This window comes from Gymnoscopelus microlampas (assembly GCF_963454915.1).
Source record: "Gymnoscopelus microlampas genome assembly, chromosome: 12".
In the NCBI taxonomy this organism is placed as follows: Eukaryota; Metazoa; Chordata; class Actinopteri; order Myctophiformes; family Myctophidae; genus Gymnoscopelus; species Gymnoscopelus microlampas.
Genome location: NC_139949.1, coordinates 50,084,304 through 50,109,310, shown reverse-complemented (window position 1 = coordinate 50,109,310; position 25,007 = coordinate 50,084,304). Strand labels below are relative to the sequence as shown.

Here is a 25,007-nt window from a genome sequence, read left to right as displayed (position 1 = left end):
GTGTTTGTTACTCCGATCGTACTGGTACAACTCCTCCCACTCCTGTGTGTGTGTGTGTGTGTGTGTGTGTGTGTGTGTGTGTGTGTGTGTGTGTGTGTGTGTGTGTGTGTGTGTGTGCCAATAAAGCCCATTGAATTGTGTGTGTGTGAGAGCGCACTCTCTGTCTACAACACGGCCAGGCCACTCGCTTGATCACCCAACTTGTCTCTCCTCTTCTCCTGTTTGTTTTGGTTTGCACAATTACTTGATTTTCAGGGCTGTTTTGAGCTGTTTGATTTATTCACATGATTTTTCTGGTTCTCTATCATCTAGAGGTCCTATATAAACGGACAGGTTGGGGAAGAGTGCCATATTTGGTAATCAACTGAAAAGACCTAAAGACGTATATATACGTCTTTGGCGGGCAACAGCTGAATTCTAAAAGACGTATATATACGTCTTTGGCAGTCAATGTGTTAAAGTCCTTATTCAATTCCTTCATTTCAGGCCAGTGTGTGGAGTGCAGACTGCAGGTGAAGATGAACTCTCCAGACTCAGCCAGGGCTATCTCTATTAAACAGGAACCTGAAGACCACCCACACCTCGGTACGTTTTAAGTGCTCACTCTTTCTTGAATGTTTTTTTTTTCCTGTTCTGTTGTAGGGCTGTCACCACTATATCTAATTTTACTGAGAAATAATCATGACAAAATATATCATGACAATGATAATATCCTGATGATTAAACAAATGTGTCTGGTTGCAGAAACATAAAAACAGATTGGCTACTTTCACCTTATTCACTTTAGACCATTATTTGCATCGCAGGAGTCCATCTTTTGTCACATTCTTCCTTGTGTAATCTTAAATTGTGAATGATTTCTCCCCTAATATATGAATCCTATAATCTTTGCACCCAAGATTCATATGGTAATGAATTGGGCTTAGGCCATATTGCCTTTACCTTCTGCAAATATTACTGTTATTCTTGACACCACTAAGTCTGCAGTTATTATTATTATTATTATTATTATTATTATTATTATTCAATTGCTTCATTTCAGACCAGTGTGTGGAGTCCAGACTGCAGGTGAAGATGAACTCTCCAGACTCAGCCAGGGACATTTCTATTAAACAGGAGGAACCTGAAGACCACCCACTCAGTAAGTTTCATGTGCTTTTTATTTCTGTCATATTGTTCTGTTCTGCTCTGTTGTAGAAGTGCTACAATATCTAAGTTTCACTGTACAATAACCATTGCAAAAATATCTTGACACTGATAATAATAAACCAGTAGAAAAAGTGCTCCTCGGAGCACAGGTCTCCGCCAGGTCAGGTACGTTATTGTGGCCTCCTGGTGACGCTATAATAGGGCAATGTGAAAAGGGTGCCATTAATTCATAGGCCTTTCACGGCAATCGGACACTGCATTCATGATTTGAGCATTTTGTTCCAAAAATGTGTTTTGCTAAATTAGACCTGCTGGTCGCGCTATAACAGGCCAATGTGAAAGGGTGGCATTTCTTCCTCGGCCTAGTGGGAATGTGCGTGTGAAATTTCACGGAAATTGCAAGCTGCGTGCATAATTTGAGGCAGTTTGTTCAAAACGGACCAATCCTGCAAACTTTGGAAGCCAACCTTAGCCAATCAGGATGGAATATGGGAAATCGGACAGATCCGTGTTGATCACATGACTATAGAGATACTGTGTACCAATTTGCATGACGTTTGGATAAAATGTGTTTTAGTGTACCTGAGAAAATTTAACCAAACGGTCCCTTACCATTTGGTTCCATTTGTTCACTCTAGAGTTAAATTAACATCAGTAAATTAACGCTGGAGGGGTCCCTGTGTACATTTTATATCTGTACTATGTGAACAAATTGGGTCCCTGGGCAGTAAGCTACAGCTGCCGGCTGAGAAGGAGGAAAAACACACGCTTTGTGTGTTTTTCACAGCTTGATTTTAAATTATCAATTTTTATTCACAAAATAGAACTTGTAGTTGCTAAATCTTTCTTATTTTCACACATACAACTGCTAGATTAAAACTTTTGTTAGAATTATCTACTCTTTCCATATGTTTAGTGATTGACAGCTTGAAGAGGCGATTAGTTGAACATGCAAATGAACACTTTTGTCCCATCGCAACACCCAGCGACCAAAATGACGCGATTCAAGTCTAGAGTCTAGAAAGAGTTTTTTATCTTTCAGTGAGAATGCACCTTAAGACTTAGGATATACTTCCTTTTGTATGGAATACCAAAACTGTTTGTTTACACTTCAGGAATCCAGTGTTCACTATCATGTTATGTTTCTGCTCCAACTAGATATCCTGCACATGGCTGTGTGTAAAGAGGAGAGGAGCCCCAGTCTGCTCCAGGAGGAACTAGAGCCTCCACACATTAAAGAGGAACAGGAGGAGTTACTTCAAAGACCAGAGGAGCCTGATGGCTCAATGTTGACATTACTAGCAGTGAAAAGTGAAGATGATGATGAAGACATCTCTTCACACTGTTCTGAAATTGAAGTTGAGCTTGAATCTGACACTGAAGTCACTGAAGACAGTGATGATTGGGAGGAGACCAGTGGAGGTCAGTCAGTGTTAAACACAGGAACAGGACTTACATGGGTGTGGAAAACTGAGAGGTGGAATAAAAGAGGTTGATGAAAAATACAATTAAATCAGACATTTTAACAGGGAAGCTAAACAACAGACTTGTTTGATGATGGAAGCTTTCAAGTTGTATGTGTACTCTACCATTTTAACCTGCCTTCTCCCCCTCTGTCCTCCCCTCTCCCCCCCCTCGCAGGAGTGAGGTTCCAGTCTTCCCAAACTCAGTTCTTCTCCTGTTCTGAGTGTTCATACTCCTTCACATCTCAGGTCTTCCTCCATAAACACATCAGGAGTAAACACAACGACCTCTACTGCCAAATGCTGAGGAATGGACAGATCACCTCATCAGCCTGTCAGCAAATCACCAGCTCTACAACCAGCCAGGAACAAGGAGACACTGATCAACCAGGATCTTCCAGTCATCAACAGTTTACCAAGACTTTAACTCAACCAGATGGAGAAAAACCTTTCAAATGTAAACATTGTAACAAGGGTTTCAATATCTCAGGTCACCTGAAGAGACACCAGCGTAGCCACACCGGAGAAAAACCTTTCCACTGTAAACAGTGTGACAAATGTTTCAGTATATCACATGACCTGAAGAGACACCTGCGTATCCACACTGGAGAAAAACCTTTCTACTGTAAACATTGTAACAAGAGTTTCACTAACTCAGATCAGCTGAAGAAACACCTGCGTGTTCACACTGGAGAAAAGCCTTTCCACTGTAAATATTGTAACAAAAGGTTCAGTGAGTCAGGTTCCTTCAAGAGACACCTGCGTGTTCACACTGGAGAAAAACCTTTTCAGTGTAATCATTGTGACGAGAGGTTCAGTGAGTCAGGTTCCTGCAAGACACATCAGCGTATCCACACTGGAGAAAAGCCTTTTCAGTGTATTCATTGTGACGAGAGGTTCAGTGCTTCAGGTTCCTTCAAGAGACACCTGCGTGTTCACACTGGAGAAAAGCCTTTCCAGTGTAATCATTGTGACAAGAGGTTCAGTGAGTCAGGTTCCTGCAAGACACATCAGCGTATCCACACTGGAGAAAAACCTTTCCACTGTAAACATTGTGACAAGAGTTTCAGGAAGTCATATGGCCTGAAGAGACACCTGCATCTCCACACCGGAGAAAGTTCTTTCCACTGTAAACATTGTGACAAGAGTTTCAGTTATTCATATGACCTGAAGAGACACCAGCGTATCCACACCAGAGAAAAAACACATTTTTTTCACTTTTAAATCCTTAATGTTTCGAGGGGCACGGTTGCGCAGTCGGTAGCGCTGTTGCCTCACAGCCAGAAGGTCCTGGGTTCGTGTGTTCACTGCGTCATCAGTGCTCATACCCTAGGTGGGGTTGGCGAAAGGGCCTTTCTGTGTGGAGTTTGCATGTTCTCCCCGTGTTCCCTAGGGTAGGTACCCTCACAAAAACATGCAGTAATCCTGGTCACTATACTGCCTCCCCTTGGCCAGCCGGGGCGCCTGATGGAGGGGAAAGGAACTGGTTGGAATAACGTGTTCCTTCCGCGCGCTACGTCCAACCAGGGAAACTCCCCCCCTGTCAGGTGATAAGAAGGTCAGTTGGCTCTCATGCATTGAAGGAGGCATGAGCTCGGCCCTGGCCTCCCTAGGTTGGCAGAGGGAAGGTAGTGCCCAGGATTACATAGACAATTGGCACTGGGTGTAAAAAATGTGGTTACAAAATCGTGGGATAAGAAAATTGAAAAAAAAAAATGAAAAGATTCCTTAATTTCCTCAATTTGTTTTAAGTGTTAACAGTAACCATATATGCTGCTATGCAACCGGCCCAAGTTCTCCCACACCACTATCCTTCTCCGTTCTCTATACTGGCTCCCCGTAGCGGCTCACATCCAGTTTAAAACCCTGGTGCTAGCCTGTAGGGCAGTGAAAGGAACAGCTCCTCCTTACCTCCGGGCTATGGTCGATGCTTACACCCTTGCCCGACCACTTCGGTCTGCCGCCTCAGGGCGACTCGTTGCCTCGTCGCTCAGTGGTCCTTCTGGCCGATCTACACGGTCACAGCTTTTTACTGTTCTGGCCCCACAGTGGTGGAATGAACTCCCCACTGATGTCAGGACAGCAGAGTCACTGATGTCAGGACAGCAGAGTCACTGCCCATCTTTCGCCACAGGCTGAAAACCCACCTCTTCAGAAAACACTACCCTTCCTCTTCACCTTGCCTACTTGTTGTTAACTAGTTGTACGAGCATTTGTTTTATTGTTTTATTGGATCTTGTTTATTCTATACACCTCAGCGCTAGGTATACTCTTAGTTGTTTGTTTTAGAAGAGAATGCACTTACGACTTCTGGTGATTATTAGTTTCGTTCCCGACCTATGTACATAAGTCGCTTCGGATAAAAGCGTCTGCTAAATGACTGTAATATAATGTATGCATTTTAGAGGTATATATTATGTAAATATACATTTGTTAATATACCAACAGAGCCATATCTGCAGACAGGACTGATGAAATAGGTTTGTGGGTGTGTTTTATACCTTTTTGTGGCCCTACATCTTAGCACACAATAATATGAAATCTCATGATAAGTTGCACCATTTTAGGTCAGCCTGACCCAGTGCAATGTATCCATTGATTCCATTACAATCAATCTATCTTACAGACCTATTTTCCTGTTTACTAGAGCATTTTGGAACAATAACCAAACTCTGAACTGTATTCCATTATTCTCTTCTCCATGACTCTCCATTAAATATTTCTACTACAAAAATAGCTTCTTTGTCACAGTCTGAAATCATCTTACATTATGAATATAGCCTATCATAGAAATATTGATATATTCACATAGTCTGGAAAAGATATGGTTAACACAAGTTATATGTTGTATCCTGTAACATGATATTGGTATGTGTTTTATCCTGTAACATGGTATTGGTATGTGTTGTATACTGCATTTCTGTGGGACGTGAGGATCAGACCTGTGCAGCATCAATGTGAAGTGATGGGAGCTCAAAGCTGTGATAGATGCAGTGCTGAAAATATCCATGATTTTGTAAGTGATTCTTCTGTAGATTACTTTTCAGATTAATCAAATAATATATATATAACTACAAATTGATTAACTGTTGTGCAAGACTAGTGAAAATAGCTGATCTACAAGCTCAAAATGCATCGCATCTTGATTTGTTGTGCGCTTGTACGTATATTTTAACTTATTTGTAAAAAGATGTCCAAAACAGGGATCAATTATTAATCGATTAATTTACTAAATTAATTACATCAACAAAAATATTAAAAAAACATACTCTCGCCATGCCTTTCGGCCTGGCGGAGACAATAATTGATTCATAATTGAGTTGGATGAACTGCTTTACTCCTAGATGGATGTTCTCTTGTCTACAGGTCACAAAGGTCACATAGTACTGTTACTGTATATAAACAATGGACAGTACCCGAGACCAACAGTAGGGGGCAGCAATACGCCAACTGGCGTCTAGACAAAGTGGTCGTCAAAAGAAGAACATACCCACAGTGACAGTGGACACATTTGGCAAGAGAAAGTGAGGGCATATGATATGGAGAATGTGGAGTTTACTTTGACTACTCCAGTTAGTGCTAGTCCACCATGGTTGTTTCCAGAAACCAGAATAGATTTGAATATTGTGGAAAAGAAAAGAGAATGACAAGAAGAGGATATAGGAGCGCAAACAAGTGCTTATCTCAGGCAGAATTATTATAGCAAATATTTACAGATGGGTCTAAATCAGGGGGCTTCAACGTTTTCAGCCCAAGGACCCCCTAGCTGAGAGAGAGATGAAGCAGGGACCCCCTCTATATTGTATAAAATTGTGTTTCAGATTCAACTTTCTTTGCGTACACGGTCTGCTCTTTTGTCCCTCTACACCTATACCTCTTTGCCAAAAATAGCCGATCTACAAGCTCACAACGCCTCGCAGCGCGAGGCGTTGTGAGCTTGTAGATCTGCTATTTGTGGCTAAAGTATGTGGTATCGTTTCAAACATGGCAACATGATATAACCACAATATTCCATTTAAATGGGTAAACACTGGAAGGTCTAATATTGTACTGGGTGATTTTTGAGTTCTACAGTTGTGTTCCATCTGGGGGGATGTGATCATCAATTTGCATTCCCAAGCACTCTAAAAGTTCTTGGCCATTGTTTAAGTTTCGAAGCCCAGGTGAGTGGGGGTCTGGGCAGGAAGAGATTTGAAGTCTGATTAAATCAGTCACACCCTGAGGATCCTGGTCTTTGTTCTGCAACAGCAGAACCCAGCTTTAGGTGTGAACTCAAAACAAATCACAGAGCCAAGTTCTTTTGTTAATCAGGAGGTTGATTTCAGTACCATTGTTTTTATGCAAGGGTGGTGGTCAAAGTGAAACATCTGTTACTCGGTCTCTAAGATAGGGGGCAGAGATGAAGTTAGGTAAGGTCATGCAGACTGCAGATTGAATTTACACTGTATTATTCTGATTTCTTGGTAAAAGCTTATTTTGTATTAAGTAGCACAGTGTGAAAACATATGAGAGGAATAAAGTGGATAACTCTGGCCTGTGCTGTAAACCAAGAGAAATGTCATTAAGGAAAAGATTCAGTCTGGAGTAAATGTTGCTTGTATTGACACATTGTATTCCTAACTGTTGTTTGCAACCATAAAGGGTGTGAATTCATTCTAAAGCTTGAGAGATGTTGAACAAGAATTACTATACCAGTCTTTGTGTAAACGTAAAGTTTGATAAATAGAAATAAGACAAGATTGTTACACTGTATAACTGCTAAATGTGGGATACCAAGATGTAGGCGGGGACTCGGCCCGACAACTGTGTTAGAATACATGTATGTGTGTTGGGGGGCTGGGCTTAAACCACCTAGCCCCTCCTTGTTGTAGAAGGTGAGCTTTGTATAAATAATATGCTTTGTATGTGACTGGGGGGCTGCTAATCGGAACCCACATGGCAGACGTCCAGTCAGGCTGAAATAAATGATGCTTGACCTGAATCCTTGGACTCTGGACTTCTTTCAACTTTAAGCTTTCTTCAGGAAACCGGTATTAAATGCCCGCTCTTGTGATCGAAAATATACTACATATAATGGCGTCGTCGGCAGTCGTTTTTAATATTCTTTTCTTCTTTTTGGAGAGAAGGGTATACGAAAAGAACCTGATTTTTTGTGGTTTTATTTTTGATTTTAAGGGCGATGGGCTGGTTTTCTGGAGAAGGGGTTTTTGGGGGGGTGAATCCAGGGTCTGTGGTAAGTGTGCTTTGTGGCACAAAAATGCTTCTAGAAGTCCGTTAAAGGTCTGGAAGCTTATAGTTCATTATTCTATTTCAATATCGAGTGATCTACTCACTAAGTCTATCCGCTTTTGTTTATTTGTGTTCAAAAGCGGCGGTGTTGACTAGATTGATATTATTATAAGGCTAGACAACCTTTTGGGTGGTTCTTAAATCGAGTGATATAATTACTGTAATGCTCACTTTTGTCTATACATGAGTGGCGATTCTGTTACCAAGTAAGGCTACACCTTTTGAATAGTTCCTAAATCGAGTAATATAATTACTTTAATGCTCACCTTTGTTTGTACATTGGTGGCGGTGTAGGGACTATGTAATAGGATGGTTAAATTATGTAGAACCTGGAATGGTTTCATTATCGAGCGGTCTAACTGCTAAAGTGCTCGCTCTTGTGTAAGACATAAGTGGCGATCTAGGGACCACACAATGGGATGGTTGTAATTTTTATAGAAGCTAGCCAAATAGATGGTTTCATTATCAAGCGGTCTAACTGCTACTAATGCGCGCTCGTGTGTGGATCCATGCATACATGAGTGGTGATAATGTAACCAGGAATACATTATAGGAGTTTGGATCTATCTCAATATCGAGTGCTCTAATCACTGATGTACTCCACTTTTGTTTATTTGCGTTCAAAAGTGGCGATATTGAATTAAATTAATATTATTAGAGGGCTAGAACACCTTTCTGAGTAAGTTCCTATATCGAGTAATATAATTACTGTAATGCTCACTTTTGTTTGAACATAAGTGGCGGTCTAGGGACTGCACAATGACATTGTTCTAATTTTATAGACCCTTACTGGCACGAATGGATGGTTTCTTTATCGAGCGGTCTAACTGCTAAAGTGCTCGCTCTTGTGTAAGTCTATGCATGAGTGGCGATATTGTAACTAAATAATGTAAATAGAGGAACAAATACTTCCACAGGGCCCAATTATAAGCTTTGGGCATTGTGTACAGATGTTCAAAGACATTGGCGCGTGTCGAACTTCGTGTGTCGCTTGCCCGTAAAATGACCTGTGGTTTTATTAGAAAGAAGAGTAAGCCTTGTGCATATCTTGGGAACATTGCAAAATACTTGTAATTATGAAAATTACTATCGGCATAAGTCTAACAATTAGTCGAATCAAATCGTTGAGTAGTATAGCAGAATATGGTTTCTTCCTATGAGTATGTATTTTGTAATGTTCTACCGTGTAGGGAGAAAAGAGATACATTTAGGTAGCCTACAAGGCATTGTTTATTTTGTGATCGCATGGGAGTTTTTTTTGGGGTTGAATTTTTTATGTGTTACGTTCGTAATGCGACTTTCTTTGTGACCGTTTTGCAAGCGGCTACTTCCAGGTTTATGGATGGACTTAATTATGTAGGCTTTTCGGTCTGCTTGGAGATGAAACGTCTTTGTGGGGTCATGGCTTTTCGGCTGTGTACAACTTTCTTAATTATCATTTTCGTGGTAATGCTATACTTTCTTCTTGGACTGGACAGTGAAGATGTGAGTGTCATTTTGTGTTTGTCTCATGCGTGAGCGTTTTTGATGTTGTATGACTGGTCTTGTGTGCGTGTGTGTGTGTACAGTATGTTGGTGGTAAAGTGAGTGTGTGTGTGTGTATGTGTGGATGTTTGTTACTATGGTTTTGTTGTTTTGTTTTGTTCATTTTTGAACAACACAATGAGTTTTGACTGTTGTAAAGGCTTTCGGTTGTAAAATGCAGGAATTTTTCAATGGCCTGCTTACAAGGGTTTTTTGCAGATTGTACATGCTTATTCTGTGGTTTTCAGTTGTGTATGTGTGTTGTTCGTTGACACGTGCGATTGTTTCCCCTGGGGGGGTGCGCGGTCTGTGATGGTTGTGATTGTGTCTTCGGAAGGTGATTTTATTTTGGCTGAATGTTGAGTGTTCTTCGGTACGTCTGTGTGTTTGAAATAGCTTGGCTTCAGTGCTGATTTTTTAGGTGTTCTTGGTGGGATTTCACTTTTTACAACACATTTGAAGTAAGTGTTGTAAGAGGGGAGAGATGTGAAATGATTGTTTAAATATTTAACTGATGAACAGAGACATAACGATTTAGTCTAAATGATAGTGAAAATAATCTTAGAACTGTTAAAATAATCTACAAAAGAGGACAGTAAAAAGTGAATTTAGAAAAAAGGAAAAATTGGAATGTTACAGTAAAGAAATAATATGAGTAAAGGTTAAAATTTGATCAACAATAGATTTGTAGATGTTCGTGTGAAGATATTTAAATATTGAGAGCTAAGGTTTTATTATATAGGAATAATTCGATTTGATTTGTGCTTCATTTATGACGGCTTAATTATTTAACTGGTCTAATATGTTGTTATGAGTGTGTTGTCCTTTTGTGTCGAATCAGGGTTGTGTTTGGAGAGAATGCAAACCGGGGAATGCATGCCTTTGGAAGATCCTGTTATCTGGCCAGAAACAGGGTTGCTTGTGTTCTTTCCGAGAACACCAAGGCTTGAACACGGAGTGGAAAAGCATAACATGGTCACATTAGGATCTGTTGGTGTTACTTTAAATATTGAGGGACATGTGATATAGCTAGCATGTGTGCTTCGACTAAAAAGATACACTTTATTTAATTGACTCAGCCGTGAATAAGTAATTAGACAGTGTTGATTTAAGACTATGGTTTGGATATAATGGAAGGTTAAAATGGAGAAACCGTAAAGTATAAGTTTCACTGGCTTTCTGATTGCAGGGGTTTGGGGGTTCATTCCAAAAAACACCTGAACTATACTGCAACAGGGAGATATTTGTGATTCTTATTTTGCTAAAGTGAATTAGATTTTAGTTTATTAAATAGGAGATCTTAGGACAGAGTCATTGTTGGCCTTCTGATGGCTAGGAAGGGACTACACTTTTTCATTCAGGTTTTTAAAAGGACATAGACCTTTCTCTTTGGTGCTAAAATGTAAACTGTAAAATTTGCCTTAAATTGAGTGACAGCATATAAACAGTTCCCGGTCTGGATCACTATCCTTTTTAATCTCACGGATCGAGTATAATATTTAGAGTTTCGATAAGTGAACTAAATACTTAATTCAGTGGTTCAGTACTAGTGCTAAAAATAGGCTGAAATTCGTTTATATAAGGTAACAGAACAATATACAAAATCCAAGCATTTAATAGGAGATGTCTGTGTCTGCTTTGAAATTACCACATTTTGTTTGTTTGTTTATTTTTGTTAGGAACCAGGGAAAGAAAGAGAATCTGACGCAGTTTTAAGGTAAGTGTTGGTTGATGTGAGTTACCAGGGGTGGAAGAAGTCTTTTTCTGGTGCAGACCTAATAATTAGTATAGTTTTGGCAGAACCTTGAGGGTCACAATTAGGTGACTGGAGGGGAGTTTATCCTCAGGCTCGAGACGCCAGGATAGGAAAAGGTAGACAGATTAGATAGAAATTGACAGACAGATAGGGTGGTCTGCTTCATCTTGTTTAAAGAGACGTCACACCCTTGTGACGAAACATCACCCAGCACTGATCTTACACTGATCTTTGTAGATCTGTACTTAAGTAACATAGATTTATTAGGCTCTAAGGAGTGTACACATTTTGAAAATATTGAGAGAAAAATTCTGGTATTACTAAATCTAGGACCAAGAGGGGAATGCTTGTACAGAGAGTACTATAATATACATTTTGAATTTTTGTTAAAATAGAGTTAAATAGGAAAATTCAGCTAGAAGTAATTTATGTAGGAATCACTTGGTGAAGATCTAGTTAAAATGTATTACCTGTTTGGAAACATGTTTGATTTATTAGGAAAAGTTTAGGGAAAGTTTTGCCAAGTATTTTCATGTCAGGAATGGAGTTGGAGAAAGCTGGAGGAACTTGGAGACACAGACGGCTGACAATCCAGAGGGGTGACCATGGCTGAGTGGATGATGTTTAGCGTCGCTCAGGGAAGGGTCCCAGATGACACCAGACCAGACGACTGTGTGCTCCAGGTCTAGCAGTATGGAGATGACTGCTGCAGATGACAGAAGGTCTACCGGTTCAACACAGCCCTACAAACGTCTACTACAAGGTCCAGTTTGACAGCATGGAGCCAGGGAGGTCAACTCGTCAACTCAGCTCTACAAGTCGTCCCAGGCAGTGAACCAGGAGACGACAGGAGCAAACCAGGGGTGGTGTGAATCTTCATCAGCTCGTCACTCATCAGAGAGGAGGGCCAGACGTGTCTCATCCGTCTACTCATCGAACTACAGGACGGCAGAAGGAGACGTCAAGCGGACGGCTAGATGGTCCCAGAGTCCAGATCTGCAGGCCTTGGAGATTCAACCAAGTTGCTGTGTCCAGGTGAAAGTCGTATGCTCTCTCACAGAGAGTTAATCCCTGGAAGCCCGCGCATGGTTGATATGCCTTTTCATCGACGCCACTATAGAGAGGCCGCACAAGTTGCCAACTACTACGCCACCTCCCCATATCAATTCCATACCACACTTTCCTCTGACTCATGCCCCATCAGGTGTCATTGGAAAATGACACTACACCCCCACCCTTCATCATTTCCACAAAACCCCATTCTTTCCCCTGTCCCAAGCTGTGAACAGTTTCTGATTCAATGAACTGAGGATTTTCCAGGTGCAAACATGGACATTTGAGCAAAGAAGAATCCCGCAACTGCGCTTTGTTAGCTCAGGCGAAAAAAGAAAAACAGAAAATCATTTCTGCGCGCGTGGACACTGAAGGACACTTTTTGTTATAGGATGCTATACGATGTGTTTTGATCAGTAACCAAATGACGATTGTTTTACAGGTCCAGTGGCATACATAGGCAGGTTGTTAAGTGTTGATTCTTCTTAGGTTGGACAGATGGCTGGAGGAGACTTTAACCCGGAGTTGTATTATTTCACAGGTTTGAAAGTTCCTTTGTGGGAGACGTTGTGAAGTCTCCCAAGAGGGGAATGTGGTATCGTTTCAAACATGGCAACATGATATAACCACAATATTCCATTTAAATGGGTAAACACTGGAAGGTCTAATATTGTACTGGGTGATTTTTGAGTTCTACAGTTGTGTTCCATCTGGGGGGATGTGATCATCAATTTGCATTCCCAAGCACTCTAAAAGTTCTTGGCCATTGTTTAAGTTTCGAAGCCCAGGTGAGTGGGGGTCTGGGCAGGAAGAGATTTGAAGTCTGATTAAATCAGTCACACCCTGAGGATCCTGGTCTTTGTTCTGCAACAGCAGAACCCAGCTTTAGGTGTGAACTCAAAACAAATCACAGAGCCAAGTTCTTTTGTTAATCAGGAGGTTGATTTCAGTACCATTGTTTTTATGCAAGGGTGGTGGTCAAAGTGAAACATCTGTTACTCGGTCTCTAAGATAGGGGGCAGAGATGAAGTTAGGTAAGGTCATGCAGACTGCAGATTGAATTTACACTGTATTATTCTGATTTCTTGGTAAAAGCTTATTTTGTATTAAGTAGCACAGTGTGAAAACATATGAGAGGAATAAAGTGGATAACTCTGGCCTGTGCTGTAAACCAAGAGAAATGTCATTAAGGAAAAGATTCAGTCTGGAGTAAATGTTGCTTGTATTGACACATTGTATTCCTAACTGTTGTTTGCAACCATAAAGGGTGTGAATTCATTCTAAAGCTTGAGAGATGTTGAACAAGAATTACTATACCAGTCTTTGTGTAAACGTAAAGTTTGATAAATAGAAATAAGACAAGATTGTTACACTGTATAACTGCTAAATGTGGGATACCAAGATGTAGGCGGGGACTCGGCCCGACAACTGTGTTAGAATACATGTATGTGTGTTGGGGGGCTGGGCTTAAACCACCTAGCCCCTCCTTGTTGTAGAAGGTGAGCTTTGTATAAATAATATGCTTTGTATGTGACTGGGGGGCTGCTAATCGGAACCCACATGGCAGACGTCCAGTCAGGCTGAAATAAATGATGCTTGACCTGAATCCTTGGACTCTGGACTTCTTTCAACTTTAAGCTTTCTTCAGGAAACCGGTATTAAATGCCCGCTCTTGTGATCGAAAATATACTACAAGTACTCCTCAGAATAGGGATTCTTTAGGGTTCAAGTGGTTAATGTAAAAAGAAAAACAAAAAAAATCACACAAATAGTTGGCGGACCCCCTATAGTAGCTCTGAGGACCCCTTAGGGGTCCCGGACCCCCTGTTGAAGACCCCTGTTCTAAAGACAAGCTAAGCAGCACAGGGTGGGAATTGGTGTGTATGTCCCAGAATTTGACGTGTCCATTGCAAAAAGAGATGTATACAACAGAGAGTGTGGCCATTATCACTGGGTTACAATGGGTTGAGGAGGTTAGACCAGAGCGGGTGGTGGGTGTGCACGGATTCATTTGCAGTATTGAAAAGTGTACAGTCAGAAAAGTCAGTGAGGAAGGATTTAGTCATTGAAATTAAACAGTACTTATTAGGATTACACATGGGTGGTATAGATGTTCAGTTTTGCTGGGTGCCAGCTCACATAAGCCCACATGGAAAGAATCTATATGTTCCATATATGCAACTATATGTAACCTATATGCTACATATAAGGATCATATATGCGCATATATGTGCATATATACCACATATATGCCTGGTATAAGCTCCATATAGGCTGCATATATCTCACATATAGGTCAAAATCAGGTGCATATATGTGCATATACAGGGTATATAGGTCTCCTATATAGCTTGTTTATACCCTCATATAGGTCATATATGTTGATAATACAAGCCATATAGGTCTCCTATATAGCTTCTTTATCCATATATAGGCTCTATATGTTCATAATACAGGACATATAAGTCTCCTATATAGCTTCTTAATATGTACCCAGAGGAAAGCATAATCCAAGTTTGAGCTCTCATCTCGTGCATGTCCCGTTGCAGGTCAGCACAGTTGCCTGGGGGGCTAAGCCCCCAACCTAGTAGAGACAGACACTATCTATCTATCTATCTATCTATCTATCTATCTATCTATCTACACTGTAACAAATTTCTGTAATTTCTACAGTAAAAATGTACAGTATCTTATTGTTCTGTCATTTTACAATGTTTAACTGTATTTTGCAATGCATCATGGAAAACAAATCATTACAGAAACTTACTGCATTTTTACACAGTAACATAGTGTAGAAATTACAGTCAGGTTATAATCTAACTATAGAAGTTACTTTTACAGTAATGTAAAGTATACATAATAATGATAATAATAATACATGTTATTTATAATGCACTTTACATTTTTGGAAATAACAAAGTGCTACAGGGTTTAAAAACAAAAGGCACAACAATTTAACAAATGTTTTACATGATGTGAACATCATCATCATTATCAGTTATTTTTATTGTTATTAATTTTATCCTTCAACTTATTGTTTATGCCCCAAAATGACTGCTATACAGGTTTTCTAGCAATTTCTAGCAATTATAGAAATATTAGACCTTAATTGTCAAATGTTTAAGAATGTTCTAATCATGTATACTTTGTTTTAAAACATTTTCCAAATATTTCATTTTCTTTTTACATTTTGGACAAATTTGCCAATTTTACATTGAGGTGTGCAGATGTCCGAGTGCCCGCCTATACTGTTACTTCACTGGTTCTCAACCTTTTCAGGCCACGACCCCCCAAAATAATCATATTTGAACTGGGGACCCCCAACCCTGATATGCACTTGTAATGTAGGAGTTGAGGCATTTAGTTTGACTCCGTTCCACAGATCAATATTTTGAAAATAGCCGATCTACAAGCTCACAACGCCTTGAGTCGATGGGCTATTTTTGCCTCTTTCTTATATTATTTGACAATTTGGCCAATGTTTGACAATTTTTTTTAGTATAGTTTGTTGATTACTTTTGATGCAGTAATTCTTTTTTTTTTAGGTATTAAAAGGGTTACTTAAATTGTCACTTCACTGCCACTGCCACCTACAGATCCCCCCAATCATGTGGGGATCCCCCTGGGGGTCCCGACCCACATGTTGAGAACCTGACCAGACCTACAGTTACGTCACGCAGCTGCTCAAGGCGGAGCTTATCAGTTTTGAACCGGGGAGCGCGAGAAACGAAACTAGCTAACCGTCGGCTAAGCGAACATTTATTTACAAACCAGTTGCTTCCGTGCTACTCTACCAGATAACAGGTAAGTTTAATTAGTTTATGGAATTAAAGTGTTATCCAACTTGTTAGTATCGTAAACGGTGTGCAGTTGTCGTGTATTAGCTATGGATCACACGACGCTCGTCCGTCACGAGCGTCACGGCCGAACTTCAACCTGTGTTTTGCACTTTCTCCATTTACAACTTGTACATCTGCATAAACGTTCAGATTTTAAATATAAAGTGCTTACTCTATGGTCACGGATGTTACAAGTCTACTCGGGCACTCAGCAATACCCGTATCGTCTGTATTGTTCAATAAAAAGCATTTTAATTCGACCGATGGCCATTTTCTCCGTATTTCTGTACGCTTTCAACTACTTGACCCTATCGGTTGGGAGGAGTACTGCACTCTGTTACATTATAACTCTATGACAAAATGGCCACCGATCGGATTAAAATGCTTTTTTTTTAACAATCCGGAATATACGGGTACTTACACCGACCCGAAGTGAATTGTAACATCCGTGGCCATGGGGTAAGCACTTTATATTTGAAATCTGAACGTTAATGTAGATGTAGGGCTTTACATGGAGAACGTGCAAACACCAGGTTGAAGTTTTGTCATGACTGTCATAATACAGGGGGTTATACAGACTCGCTCTGGTTCTAAAGCTTCTCTATGTTTCTTCGTAAGGCTGTGTTGCATGGCCAAACATCACTGATCTACAAGCTCACAGCGACGCATTGTGAGCTTTTAGATCAGTTTTTGGGGCGTGCAACACAGTCTTAGACATCGCATTAGCATATTAATTTCCATGTGGTGCATGATGTCATTGTTTATTTCAGGTATAAATCAGACCACATCAGTGAGAGCTAACAATGGCCTCATTTGTTTTGACTGTAATTCATTATTATTATTATTATTATTATTATTATTATTATTATTATTATTATTATTATTATATCTATGAATTTTGTTTTGAACCTACAGTACAAAGTAAAATCATTTCATTTAGGGAAAGAGAGTACAAATGGTAAGACCAACGTTTTCAGGCCATGGACCCCCTAGCTGAGAGAGATGAAGCAGGGACCCCCTCTATATTGTATAAAATTGTGTTTCAGATTCAACTTTTTTTGTTTACTTGGTCTGCTCTTTTTCCCTCTTTGCCAAAAATAGCTGATCTACAAGCTCACAACGCCTTGCAGCGTGAGGCGTTGTGAGCTTGTAGATCTGCTATTTTTGGCTAAAGTTCTCCTCAGAAAAGGGATGCTAAGGTTCAAGTGGTTAAGGTAAAATAAATAATCATATCACACAAAGATTTGGCGGACCCCCTGTAGTAATTCTGAGGACCCCCTAGGGGTCCCGGACCCCCTGTTGAAGACCCCTGCTTAAGTTAAATTAACACAGAGTTTAGTCTGCACACTTTTTACTGTTTTTTTTTACTGTTTTAAAGCATTGCAAATACGGAGACTATATGGAGGTCATGTTTTAGTTTAACAGTCTATTGTTATGTGGAAAGCAACAGACAAACACTGTTAACATGCAAACCATATATGTCAAATTATCTTTAGGTGAAGTTCTCACAGCTACACAATGGATGCTGAGCATTGAGGTCGGTCGTTGTGGCTCCACAGATCAACTTCCTGGCTGGGATGGCAGCTTTTCCAGTTATTACAACTTTGGTGTACCAGGAGGAGCACGCCTGTTACACACTGGAATTCATTCAAAGGTAACTTTCTGCTTTAAGTAGAACCATCATGTGTAACTCGAATGATGTGCTCTCTTGTAGAACGGCTGTGAGTGCACCTTTTCCATTTGTGTTTTGTGATTTCAGATGTTTCGTTGGGATCAACCCATTGGCGGTGGCACCAAACCACAAAGCTGCTCAGCCAGAAAAGTGGGTTTGTCCTCCTGTCTCCTCCCTCCTGAAGCAATTGATGGACTTCGATTGGCTTTGAGTGTAAGTTATGTGCAAAACATTTGGACCATTCTCTTCCCAATATATGAATGACATTGTCATGGTCATATTTTAGTAGAGTTTTATTACTTATTTCGTTTTTTTTAGATCTCTATCTCAGGCTCTGATTTTAGGAGTTGTTCAGAAGTAAAGAAGTGGTCAGAACACTGTCTTAAGGGGTTTTCTTAAGGGGTTTTCTATCTAAAATCCACAATGCATTGCATAAAGGCATAGCTATTTTTTAAAGATCTTTGACAGACTACAAACTAAGGTTACTTTTCTATGTCTCTGCAACCTTGTGATACCTTTTACCCCGATCTACAGCCATACCCTCCAGCCTCTTCTACACAGGCCTGCTGACCTGTTGATGAGGTATGTTTTCTTTAGATTTAACCCATTTAGACCTACAAGCTCGTAGCACAGCACTCGGTGCTGCGCTATCTATGAGCTTGTATAGTAGCCTATAGTTTTGATGATTTTTGACCAAGTACAATTAAGGGCCTTTTCTCTTTTCTGCACAGCCGTATGCAGCTACATATATGGACTTGGATCAGTGGAACCAAGAAAGTAACACCCAGTGTACTGCAACCTCCATCTCCGTCCAGTGATGCTCCAGTAGAAGGTGTGGTTCCTCAGCTAAGTGTCAGCAGACTTGCACTGTTGTCCTTCAAATTCAGGATTCATAGATGAGTTTTTTTTCTACTTTTTTTTTTAAACTTTTCTTTACAGTTTTTGACGTGCTTTCAATCTTTCTAGGTCAACCAAATCCATCTGACCAGAGCATACCAGAGGGTCAAGGGTGGCAGCCTTGCGACTCTTGTCGGTCTGAGGTGGAGAAGCTCCAGCTCCTGTTGAGGAGGATAACCACTGTGCTCTCCAGTATCAGTAAGTTGTATTGCCTGTAATGTTGCAGTTTTCAGTTGTCTGCTAATTTCTTTGTCTCACTTGAAACTTTACTTTATCCTGTACCTCTTTTGTGAGTTCTCTGACATGACTGGAAAACTTTGGTATCCCAAAATAAAACTGTTTTCTATTTACTGGGAAATCGACCCCTGCTACTGAACAAATACTCATCAATGACTGCTATCAGAATATACTGTAGAGCTATAAAGAACAGTACTCAATCTTATTGTTTTACAAATACACTCAGTAGACTCAGATTTTTTTGTCTTTGTTCTAGGCTCTGAGCAACTAGACGCACTGAAGGGTTTTATCACCCTGGTCGGTGACCTAGAGTCTGGAGTGTCCAGTCTCGGGCAGCAGGAGCTATATCCAGGTATGGATGTATACGTTTGCCATACATTTCACACTGAACCTGACGTTCTTGGTAGCGAGTGATCCGTGTTGTGAGCTGCAACTAGATAGTGACGTTTTCAAAAGGTCACAGTTGTCTGTTTTCATGGTGCACTGAGCGCAGAAAGGGGTCAATGTAGCTGAGCCTTACAAGTGCAAAACTGAAGTCTTAAAATGCAGTTGGTTAATTGCTCGCTCTCTATTCACAGGCTGTGGACAGTTGATTTCCTCTGTGCAGCTGGCAGCCATACACCAGCGTGCCAGGAAGGACTGCAAGAGGCTATTCCACGCGTTGTTCGAGGTGTTCTTCACCCATGAGGAGTGCCGCAATGCCGTCGTATACGGAAAGCATGGTGTCATCCCAGAGGGGAAGAACAAACTGGATGAGGCGAAGAGGGATGCACTGTTCAGTAAGTATTTGTCACACCACTAGTTCCTCAGAGTAGTGTTATAGATGGCCAGTCAGTGGAGTTGGTAACCACTTATAGATATCTTGGGACCATAATCGACAATCGTCTGAAATTCGATTCCAATACTGAAATTGTTTGCAAGAAAGGCCAGCAGTGCCTTTTCTGTTTAAGGAAGTTAGCCAGGTTTCAGGTAAACAAATCAATGATATAGAGCCTTCATTGAATCTGTCATCTACTTTGCTGCCATTTGCTGGTATGGTAATCTAGGTATTAGACAGAAAAATGCCCTTAAAGGAGAATTCCATACTAAAAGGCTTTCTTACCTTTCTTTGTAGTTAAGTACACACCAAAGAGGTCCAGGTGTTATTTTGTGCAAAAGCTTATTGGCTATTTCCCCTACCATGAGCCCTAAATGAATTGCATTGAATGGGGCTATGGGGTGTTGTGCTAATTCGCTTATTTCTTTTGCTCAAAATTATTATTATTTTTGTATATATTCTCTTTTCATAATGTAAATAATATCCCAAGCGGCACACTTTACTACTTATTTCGATGGAAATAAGCGAATTAGCACAACACCCCATAGCCCCATTCAATTCAATGCAATTCATTGAGGGCCTATGGTAGGGGAAATGGGCAATAAGGAGTTTTTGCACAAAAAAAACACCTGGACCTCTTTGGTGGGGACGTAGCAACTACAAAGAAAGGTAAGAAAGCATTCTAGCATGGAATTCTCCTTTAAGGGGGCTAGAAAGATTGTGGGGGGTATCTTGTGACAATGTATACACATGTCTGTCTTACTGTATTGTGTTTTTAGGGCTTTTATTATCTGCTGTAAAAGGCCCAGCTTGGGACATATAAATATACTTGATCCTTGACAAATCTTGGTTTTGTAAATGATATTCTCAATTTATGATCTCACCAATACATTATCATTGGGCAATTTGGCTGCCTTTGTGCAGTAAAGAAATGCAGGTTCCACTTCCAACATGTTGCGCTGGTGGGACGTACAGTACACTCTGAACCAGGTTGGCCTCATCTGTGGCTATGCTGTGCTCAGTCTGTAGAGAGTCATATAGTCTTTAAAATGTATATATTTAACCGGGGGAAACCCATGTTGACTGACTTGTGTCATGTCATCTTCTCTGTCTGCAGACTACGTCTTGCGGTGTTCCTCTCTGGCATCATGGACAAATGTTTTCACTGCAGAGGGCTTGAAGAAAGCCATGACCAATAAGTGCCGAAGCCGTGCTGCAAAGGACTAGGTACTCCACAGTGTTTTTGGCAGCAGATTTTTGTCCACTAGTCCCTTCCTAACATTTTAGTCTAGTTATTTGTTGACGAAATTGTCAGTACATTTAGTCGTCATAGCTTTTATTTAGTTTGTCAGTGGAAAAAGGTAGAACATTTTTCGTCTTAGTTTTAGTCGACGAACAACACTATATTAAAAAAAATGCACTGTTTTGGTTGTGGCCATTTGTTTATTACACATGCAAAATGTTAAACATGATGCACTTTGCACTTAAAGGACCACTTTTCAACCGGCTTTCATAAAATTGGTCCTCACTAATGTTCATGATAAAATACTACCCTTTTTTTCCTACTTGGTCTGTCTCATAGGAGGGCTGTGGGCAGTTCAGAAACCTGTCCACCAGTGACATCATCAATGTTGAATTCAAGCTAATAGAAACTGTATCTTACTATTCATAATAATATTTGTGAAAAGTTCCAATGCGATAATGGAAGCCATCGTTCTCACGATAATACAAATCTAAATGTGTTTTAAAAATATATTGTTTAATAAAAAAAAACGTCCAAACGATGATGTCACTGGTGGATGGGTTTCTGAACTACCCACAGCCCTCCTATGAGACACAGAGTAGAAACAAATTGTAGTATTTTATCATGAACATTAGTGAGTACTAATTGTATGAAAAGTGGTGAAGTGGTCCTTTCAACTTTTATGTAAATTTTGATGCCAATACATTTTTGTTTTTTTATATACTGTTAAAGCTGCCTGCTATGTTTGTTCATTAATAAAACATCAATGATGAGTAACTAACTTCTGTCTGTCTATTCTCTTGGGTCTGTGTCCTTCCTGGGTTTTGGCATTTCCAAAAGCCTGGCAGGGCAAAGGGAGTGTTAGTTAACCTGTCCCGGAGCTTAATTTAATTTAATTTAATATCTTTTTTTTTATCCAGCTGTTTGCCACTTTAAAAGCCATAATGTTTCATGTTTGCATATTATAACTTGTTTAAATAAAGTGTTAAAGTTCTACATTTGGGTTTCTATTGGATTTGATTAATGTGTACATGTAAAACAAACTTATCACCTATTTCACCTATTTTATAGGTGATATAGGTATCATATAATTATGTTTCATTGCATATATGTAGATATAGGTACATACAGGTCATATATGTACCTATATGTTACATACAGGTCATATGTACCTATATGTTGCATACATAAAATTGGCACCTTTCCTATATGTATATGTGCATATATGTACATATATGCGCATATATATGTACATATATGCACATATATGTACATATACATATAGGAAAGGTGCCAATTTTATGTATGCGGTCCTATATTACAAACATATATGACGCATATAGGTTCTTTCCATGTGGGAGGGGTTGGCAGGGAACGAGGGTGCGGATAAGCTTGCTAAAAGGGCACTACAACAGGAGATAGAATTACAAATTAGGAAAGGGCGAAGGGAAAGCAATAGTTCATTTGGCAGAGAAGGTGGGATGAAGATCGGAGAGGAAGAAAGTATTATAAAATACAAAAAACTGTCAATATAAAAAGTTATAATGAAAGGGGCAGAAGGGAAGAAATCATCACAAGACTTAGGGTGGGTCATACAGGGTCGGTTAAATAGTATGTATGTGATGGGTAAGGCAGAGAGCAACAAATGTGGGAACTGTGGAGAAACTGAAAATGTAGAACACATTCTATTGAAATGTGACAGTTATGCAGAGGAAAGAACACAATTATATAACAAAGTTGTTGAAGCTTTGGAATGGGATATTATGGGGATTCTTGGAACAGAGGGAAAGGGAGTAGATGGTTAGAAAGGCACTTTTTTACATGACTCTAGGTTAATTAGCAAAATATAAATAATAGTTCATTGATGGGATATTTGATATGATGACACTCTTGTACAGTAGGTGGCGATATGCACCTTTAAGTTGGTTGCGAACCGCCAGTAAATAAGAGAAGAAGAAGAAGATACCCACAATGCATTAGTGAAAACAACATGGTGTGTTGACTGACTGTTGTTGACGCGAACAGTCTTCTCCCGGGTGGTTGAAGCCAGAAGGGGGCGAGGGGCAGGGCTGGCGGAGGAGCAATGTTCTCACTAAATAAGTGTAGAGGAATATCTTGCGGAGTTTCAATGTTAATATGTAAATATGGCAACTCATTTAGATGTAGGTTTATGGTTTCCCATGGACTATAGCAGTTGCAATTTCTCTTCTTTCATAACATAATCCCCACACCAAGAGTAAAAAAAGAACAACGCGACAACGGATGATGAGAAACAAAAATACAACGGACGCACGCTTATGAGAAACAAAAATAAATATTCACTACTACGACTACTTTTGTATTTGACATTTTTCAATTTCTCTAAATATTATAAACTTTCACATATCGCGTATGAAAAGGCTACTATGGGCTACAGTGAAGTCGGACCGAATGACTGAAACGTTTTTTCTTTTTTTACTCTTGGTGTGGGGATTATGTTATGAAAGAAGAGAAATTGCAACTGCTATAGTCCATGGGAAACCATAAACCTACATCTAAATGAGTTGCCATATTTACATATTAACATTGAAACTCCGCAAGATATTCCTCTACGCTTATTTAGTGAGAACATTGCTCCTCCGCCAGCCCCGCCCCTCGCCCCCTTCTGGCTTCAACCACCCGGGAGAAGACTGTTCGCGTTGTTGACACTTAAAAATACAAATAAAACTAAAACGTGTCGTTTCTATACAGTGTCGTGTTAAGCAGCAGGAAGACGTTTGTTAGCAGCTCAACCACTGAAACACAGCAGGTAAAGATCAACTCATTATGTTGGGTTATACTACATACATAGGTTTCCGCGCGACGTCATCACAGAGCAGAGTGCGCAATCTGCGCATGCCTGGGGTAGAACGAAGTGAACCCAAGGCGTGAACCCGGAAGCACCCTTGGCTTTACTCTGTTGTTGTTGTGGTCGGGAGTTAGATGCCATCGCTTCGAAAACAAACATGACTAGAAGCTGTTGTGCAGTAAATTGTGCCAATAAATCAAAAGATGGGTGGAAAATGTTCAATATTCCAAGGGGATCACACCCATTTCATAAAAACAGAAGAAGATTATGGCTACAGGTCATTAAAAGGGCGGATTGGGGTTCCAGTGGTTCAAACGGTGATATGAGTTTGTGCGGCGCCCACTTCATATCTGGTATGTTTGTTTTCTAATATTATCTTAGCTAGGTATGCAATGAGTAAGTTTACACTGTGTGTGATTCATTGAACTGACATATTAAATAAGTTATAGTATTGTTCAGTTGGTGATGGGGTACTTTTAATTACGTTTTAAGTGCATTGCTACATTACATATGAGGTAGGTTTCTTGGTTCAGGCTTAACATTGTGGAGGAGTGTCTTCATCAGCTGATATCACATGTGTTGTACAAGCAATGTTCTTAAACTGTGGATAACGTTAACCAGTGTGCAGTTTGAGCTGGCTGAGCTCCTGTTTTTTAAAATGCTGAAAATAGCCGATCTACAAGCTCACGTCGTGAAAGTAGTTAAAGGGTCTGTTGGTCTGAGCCTTTCATGTGAGCCAATTTGCACCGACTCTTTTTGATGTTAATGTTAATTAGTGTCATTGGTAATACCTAACATAGCTCGCTGTGAAAAAGGCCGAGAGACAGCGAGATCCAAATGTGGCGTTGGCGGGCGCCGCGGCGGTTGTGGCGCTCGCCGCAAGCGCCGCGGCGGTTGTGGCGTTCGCCGCGAGCGCCGCGGCGGTTGTGGCGGACGCCGCGGCGGTTGTGGCGGACGCCGCGAGCGCCGCGGCGGTTGTGGCGCTCGCCGCGAGCGCCGCGGCGGTTGTGGCGCTCGCCAACCGCCACGAGCGCCGCGGTGGTTGTGGCGAACGCCACGACCGCCGTGAAAACCGCCCCAAGCGCCGCGAGCGCCACGTAGGGCCCGCCATCCGATCCATCGACCATATCTGCGCTCTTCTGGCGCAGCCCCCCCCCCCCCCCACATGTCCCCCCCCCCCACCTGCGTGCGCCCCCCCCCCCCCCCCCCCGGGACCCCCCCCCGCCCAAGGGGTGGATAGT

At 40.7% G+C, this 25,007-nt stretch overlaps 3 protein-coding genes across 7 annotated transcripts in view; all 3 read left to right on the top strand.

The window, feature by feature from the left end:
* The window catches only part of LOC311057881 (uncharacterized protein), a 40,821-nt gene that overhangs the window by 5,977 nt on the left and 9,837 nt on the right, over positions 1–25,007 (top strand). For 3 of the 5 annotated variants that reach the window (XM_084075018.1, XM_084075015.1, XM_084075019.1), the window contains exon 1: positions 23,902–24,119. The exons of 1 other annotated variant lie outside the window; for it this stretch is intronic. In XM_084075018.1, coding sequence (XP_083931144.1) covers positions 23,924–24,119 — 196 coding nt within the window. In that variant the 5' untranslated portion in view covers positions 23,902–23,923. Of the gene's footprint in view, positions 1–23,605; positions 23,728–23,901; positions 24,120–25,007 lie in introns of those variants that run through there. One more of the 5 variants, XM_084075016.1, reaches the window with a different exon arrangement.
* On the top strand, positions 506–18,315 carry LOC311057415 (uncharacterized protein; the record flags this gene model as incomplete). The annotated part of the gene is made up of 7 exons (XM_084074374.1): positions 506–585; positions 1,043–1,141; positions 2,308–2,571; positions 2,791–3,729; positions 17,570–17,727; positions 17,833–17,958; positions 18,280–18,315. The coding sequence occupies exons 1-7, from the start codon at positions 519–521 to the stop codon at positions 18,313–18,315; spliced, it is 1,689 nt and encodes a 562-aa protein (XP_083930500.1). The 5' UTR covers positions 506–518.
* Positions 15,945–21,735, top strand: LOC311056823 (uncharacterized protein). The gene is made up of 10 exons (XM_084073651.1): positions 15,945–16,038; positions 17,570–17,727; positions 17,833–17,958; positions 18,280–18,327; positions 18,477–18,577; positions 18,712–18,840; positions 19,136–19,231; positions 19,458–19,658; positions 20,814–20,923; positions 21,279–21,735. Exons 4-9 carry the CDS (start codon positions 18,323–18,325, stop codon positions 20,921–20,923), a joined length of 642 nt encoding a protein of 213 aa, XP_083929777.1. The 5' UTR covers positions 15,945–16,038; positions 17,570–17,727; positions 17,833–17,958; positions 18,280–18,322; the 3' UTR covers positions 21,279–21,735.

Coding starts and splice junctions, on each gene's coding strand:
- LOC311056823 (XM_084073651.1), top strand. Junction 18,578..18,711: donor CAGTGATGCTCCAGTAGAAG/GTGTGGTTCCTC, acceptor CAATCTTTCTAG/GTCAACCAAATCCATCTGAC. Junction 19,232..19,457: donor GCAGCAGGAGCTATATCCAG/GTATGGATGTAT, acceptor CTCTATTCACAG/GCTGTGGACAGTTGATTTCC.